General features: G+C 44.3%; 1 protein-coding gene across 1 annotated transcript; it reads left to right on the forward strand.

The window, feature by feature from the left end:
• Nucleotides 1–1,766: 1,766 nt before the first annotated feature.
• Nucleotides 1,767–4,923, forward strand: LOC138367531 (calcium/calmodulin-dependent protein kinase type 1-like). The gene is made up of 2 exons (XM_069329216.1): nucleotides 1,767–1,787; nucleotides 4,126–4,923. The coding sequence occupies exons 1-2, from the start codon at nucleotides 1,767–1,769 to the stop codon at nucleotides 4,921–4,923; spliced, it is 819 nt and encodes a 272-aa protein (XP_069185317.1).
• The last annotated feature ends 1,077 nt before the right edge of the window (nucleotides 4,924–6,000 follow it).

Raw genomic sequence — 6,000 nt, forward strand, 5'->3', positions numbered from 1 at the left:
CTCCATACACAGTTTCAAGTGTAGATATGATAGAGCCCAATAGGCTCAGGAACCTGTACACCTGTTCATTGACGGTTGAGAGGTGGGACCAAAGAGCCAGAGCTCAACCCCCGCAAGCTTAACTGGTGAATACACACTCACTCATCCATCATGACTACTGAACCTCCAGCATCATCTTAACTACTCAGCATCATCTACTCAGCATCATCTTGACTACTGAACCTCCAGCATCATCTTAACTACTCAGCATCATCTTAACTACTCAGCATCATCTTAACTACTCAGCATCATCTTGACTACTGAACCTCCAGCATCATCTTGACTACTGAACCTCCAGCATCATCTTGACTACTGAACCACCAGCATCATCTTGACTACTGAACCTCCAGCATCATCTTGACTACTGAACCACCAGCATCATCTTGACTACTGAACCACCAGCATCATCTTGACTACTCAGCATCATCTTGACTACTGAACCTCCAGCATCATCTTGACTACTGAACCACCAGCATCATCTTGACTACTGAACCACCAGCATCATCTTGACTACTGAACCTCCAGCATCATCTTGACTACTCAGCATCATCTTGACTGCTCAGCATCATCTTGACTACTCAGCATCATCTTGACTACTCAGCATCATCTTGACTACTCAGCATCATCTTGACTACTCAGCATCATCTTGACTACTCAGCATCATCTTGACTACTGAACCTCCAGCATCATCTTGACTACTCAACATCATCTTGACTACTTGTCATGACCTCATGGGCCCAGCATCGCTGGCCAACCAAAGCCTGACCAATTACAATCAAGAGTCTAGTGGGAATTAATAAAAAAAGGCCGTTACAACAACGCCAGTTTACTGGAGTATATAATTAGGTCACCGTACAACTCGAGAACTAACTATTATACACTAAAGTACATCATTATACACTGATGTACACTCAAGCTGATGCTTTCATCAGTAAGAAGAGAGCTTCAACACACAGCTCAACTAGTCTCATAAATCAGTTATCAATCAACTGTCAAATCAACTAGCAAATCAGCTATCAATTTAGTGTGAAACTCAGTTAACTATCCAATCAGTTAACTTACACATCAGTTAACAACTCAGTATTGTTGTTGTTGTTAAAGATTGGCAACCTGGAACAAAAAGTTACAACACGGGCTATGGTGAGCCCGTTCAACAACTCAGTAACAAGTCAATATTGAATCAGCTATCATATCAGTAACGGCTAATACATAGACATACCTGACACCAGGCCCCAACCCGGCGCAGTGGTACACTAACCTAAGTAACAGTTGGGTAGGGTGACACTTAGAGATGAGCAAATAAATCAATCACATTATGTAACACTATAACAATACTCTATAATCCATAAGTACCCACAATCACCTTCCACCTGACCTACTAATAGATCTGTTAGCCTGATCCATTCACACAGCATAATATCGACATTGAGAAAAAAATATACAACCCGAGGACAAGACGTATAAAGTCTATATGTGTGAACTCAAAATACACAACCCGAGGACAAGACGTATGAAGTCTATATGTGTGAACTCAAAATACACAACCCGAGGACAAGACGTATGAAGTCTATATGTGTGAACTCAAAATACACAACCCGAGGACAAGACGTATGAAGTCTATATGTGTGAACTCAAAATACACACCCCGAGGACAAGACGTATGAAGTCTATATGTGTGAACTCACAAGGAAGTCATTTCTATGTACAGTTGGTACACTCCCTTAAAGATGTTCACCAAGGGGCAGAAGGTGATATGGAAGGAGTTCCAGCAGTTACCCCGGTCATTATGACTTATATACCATATATTACATACCTTAGGTATATGTGTGTGTATGAACATAAACCTCTTGTTATTCTATGCAATATTAACACTACAAGAGTAAGCTAACGAAAGAATAAAAGGACTAGAACTTATGACCTCAACGTACCTAATACTATATATTTACCTGACGTATGTAGGGTCATAACACTAATCAACCTCCAGCATCATCATGACTACTGAACCTCCAGCATCATCTTGACTACTGACCCTCCAGCATCCTCTTGACTACTGAACCTCCAGCATCATCTTGACTACTGACCCTCCAGCATCCTCTTGACTACTGAACCTCCAGCATCATCTTGACTACTGAACCTCCAGCATCATCTTGACTACTGAACCTCCAGCATCATCTTGACAACTGAACCTCCAGCATCCTCTTGACTACAGAACCTCCAGCATCATCTTGACAACTGAACCTCCAGCATCATCATGACTACTGAACCTCCAGCATCATCTTGACTACTGACCCTCCAGCATCCTCTTGACTACTGAACCTCCAGCATCATCTTGACTACTGAACCTCCAGCATCATCTTGACTACTGAACCTCCAGCATCATCTTGACTACAGAACCTCCAGCATCATCTTGACAACTGAACCTCCAGCATCATCTTGACTACTGAACCTCCAGCATCCTCTTGACTACAGAACCTCCAGCATCATCTTGACAACTGAACCTCCAGCATCCTCTTGACTACTGAACCTCCAGCATCATCATGACTACTGACCCTCCAGCATCCTCTTGACTACTGAACCTCCAGCATCATCTTGACTACTGAACCTCCAGCATCATCTTGACTACTGAACCTCCAGCATCATCTTGACTACAGAACCTCCAGCATCATCTTGACAACTGAACCTCCAGCATCCTCTTGACTACTGAACCTCCAGCATCATCATGACTACTGACCCTCCAGCATCCTCTTGACTACTGAACCTCCAGCATCATCTTGACTACTGAACCTCCAGCATCATCTTGACTACTGAACCTCCAGCATCATCTTGACTACAGAACCTCCAGCATCATCATGACTACTGAACCTCCAGCATCATCTTGACTACTGAACCTCCAGCATCACCTTGACTACTGAACCTCCAGCATCATCATGACTACTGACCCTCCAGCATCCTCTTGACTACTGAACCTCCAGCATCATCTTGACTACTGAACCACCAGCATCATCTTGACTACTGAACCACCAGCATCATCTTGACTACTGAACCACCAGCATCATCTTGACTACTGAACCACCAGCATCATCTTGACTACTGAACCACCAGCATCATCTTGACTACTGAACCACCAGCATCATCTTGACTACTGAACCTCCAGCATCACCTTGACTACTGAACATCCAGCATCATCTTGACTACTGAACCTCCAGCATCATCTTGACTACTGAACCACCAGCATCATCTTGACTACTGAACATCCCGCATCATCTTGACTACTGAACCACCAGCATCATCTTGACTACTGAACATCCAGCATCATCTTGACTACTGAACCTCAGCATCATCTTGACTACTGAACCACCAGCATCATCTTGACTACTGAACCTCCAGCATCATCTTGACTACTGAACCTCCAGCATCATCATGACTACTGAACCTCCAGCATCATCTTGACTACTGAACCTCCAGCATCATCTTGACTACTGAACCACCAGCATCATCTTGACTACTGAACCACCAGCATCATCTTGACTACTGAACCACCAGCATCATCTTGACTACTGAACCACCAGCATCATCTTGACTACTGAACCTCCAGCATCATCTTGACTACTGAACCTCCAGCATCATCTTGACTACTGAACCTCCAGCATCATCTTGACTACTGAACCTCCAGCATCATCTTGACTACTGAACATCCAGCATCATCTTGACTACTGAACCACCAGCATCATCTTGACTACTGAACCTCCAGCATCATCTTGACTACTGAACCTCCAGCATCACCTTGACTACTGAACATCCCGCATCATCTTGACTACTGAACCACCAGCATCATCTTGACTACTGAACATCCAGCATCATCTTGACTACTGAACATCCAGCATCATCTTGACTACTGAACATCCAGCATCATCTTGACTGGGTAATCTCCACCAGCATCTTGACTGGTTAAAGTTCACCAGCATCTTGACTGAATAATGTCTTCCAGCATCTTGACTAAATTATTGTTATATCGGATATATATACCAGGATCCCAAACTGTTCTCTAAGGTTTGGTAAGGACATTCATTGCTTCTGAAGATGTAGGAGTCATCAGGTGTAGAGCGCCTCAGAGAGGTGTGTGATCGCCTCCAAGTAGACGTGTACGGCCCCTCCTTCTTCCACTCCGTCTTCAATCAGGACTGCTCATGGCTGCTGGGATCCGGGTCGTACGGCACGTGTTCCGTGGCATCAGTAGCGGACTCCTGGTGGGTGGCCAAGACCTGTGTCGACCAGCCATGGTTTATTACCTCGCTAGTCGGTGAAATCGAGGCTCTGTGGGATCTGCGAGGATTGGCCGGCGTGCAGAAGTTGATAGGCGTCTGCCCTGAGACCCTCACTCTCATCACGGAATACTCCGGCGAGACTTGGGCGACAGTAGTCGCTCGAGGCCAGTCTGTGCAAGAGTATCTGGAGGTGATAAGTCAGGTGTGCCGGATCCTGGAGACCATCCATGCTCGGGGATGGGTACACGTGGATATAAAGGCGGATAATATTTGCCTACAGTACACGACTGAGGGAATCCAGGTTACTATTATCGACTTTGGCTTGGCTATGCTCACTGGGGAACGGGGCAGCTTTCAGGAGGGTAGCCAGTGCACACATATTGCACCTGAGGTCTTAAACAACCTCCCATGTACCCCCGCCGCTGACGTGTACAGCATCGCCAGGGTGTTTGAACTGTCTGCCAATTATTGCGACTTCAGCGACCATTTCCCCTTGCGTTTATTTATGACTCAGGTGCTGAAGCCACGGAACCATCGTCGACCGGGGTTGAGAAGGCTAATAGCAGTCTGCTCCAAGGCGATAGTTTTGGAGAGGCGCTACAGTGCCATCAGTGCCTGAGCTGGTACAGTGCCTCAGGAGTCACACACAGCACTAGGATCGGGGAGACATGGCCAGGTGTCACCATTGGCTTAACGCTGGGATAGAGGGAAGACATAGCCAGGGACACCACAGGCTTCACATAACTTACAGAACTCTTGTCCACTTGTATTTTTAATAATAATAAAGGTTAATAAAATTATTTTAAGTGTTTGTATTATTGTCAATATTAAATATATATATATTTAAATTACTTCTATATATATAGAAGTAATGTGTGTGTGTGTACTCGCCTAGTTGAGCTCTGGTTCTTTGGTCCCGCCTCTCAGCTGCCAATCAACTGGTGTACAGGTTCCTGAGCCTATTGGGCTCTATCATATCTAACACTTGAAACTGTGTATGGAGTCTGCCTCCACCACATCACTGCTTAATGCATTCAATCTGTTAATTACACTGACACTGAAAAGACACTGTGAGGTATACATGTGTGTATACATGTGTATATACATGTGTGGGTGTACATGTGTGGGAATTCATGTGAGTATACATGTGTAGGTATAGATGTGTGTGTATACATGTGTTGGCATACATATGTTATTACCTAAGTGTAGTTATAGGATGAGAGCTACGCTCGTAGTGTCCCGTCTTCCCAGCACTCTTTGTCATATAACGCTTTGAAACTACCGACGGTTTTGGTCTCCACCACCTTCTCCCCTAACTTGTTCCAACCGTCTACCACTCTGTTTACAAAAGTAATTTTTCTTAAATTTCTTCGGCAGTTTTGTTTCGTTAGTTTAAATCTATGACCTCTTGTTCTTGAAGTTCCAGGTCTCAGGAATTCTTCCCTATCAATTTTATCGATTCCTGTTACTATTTTGTACGGAGTGATCATATCACCTCTTTTTCTTCTAGTTTTGGCATATTTAATGCCTCTAACCTCTCCTCGTACCTTTGGTCCTTCAGTTCTGGGAGCCACTTAGTGGCATGTCTTTGAACTTTTTCTAGTTTGTTGATGTGCTTCTTAAGATATGGACACCACCCAACAACTGCATATTCCAGTTTTGGTCTAACAAAAGTCAAGAACAATTTCTTTAGTAT

The sequence above is a fragment of the Procambarus clarkii genome, chromosome 22, assembly GCF_040958095.1.
Source record: "Procambarus clarkii isolate CNS0578487 chromosome 22, FALCON_Pclarkii_2.0, whole genome shotgun sequence".
NCBI lineage: Eukaryota > Metazoa > Arthropoda > Malacostraca > Decapoda > Cambaridae > Procambarus > Procambarus clarkii.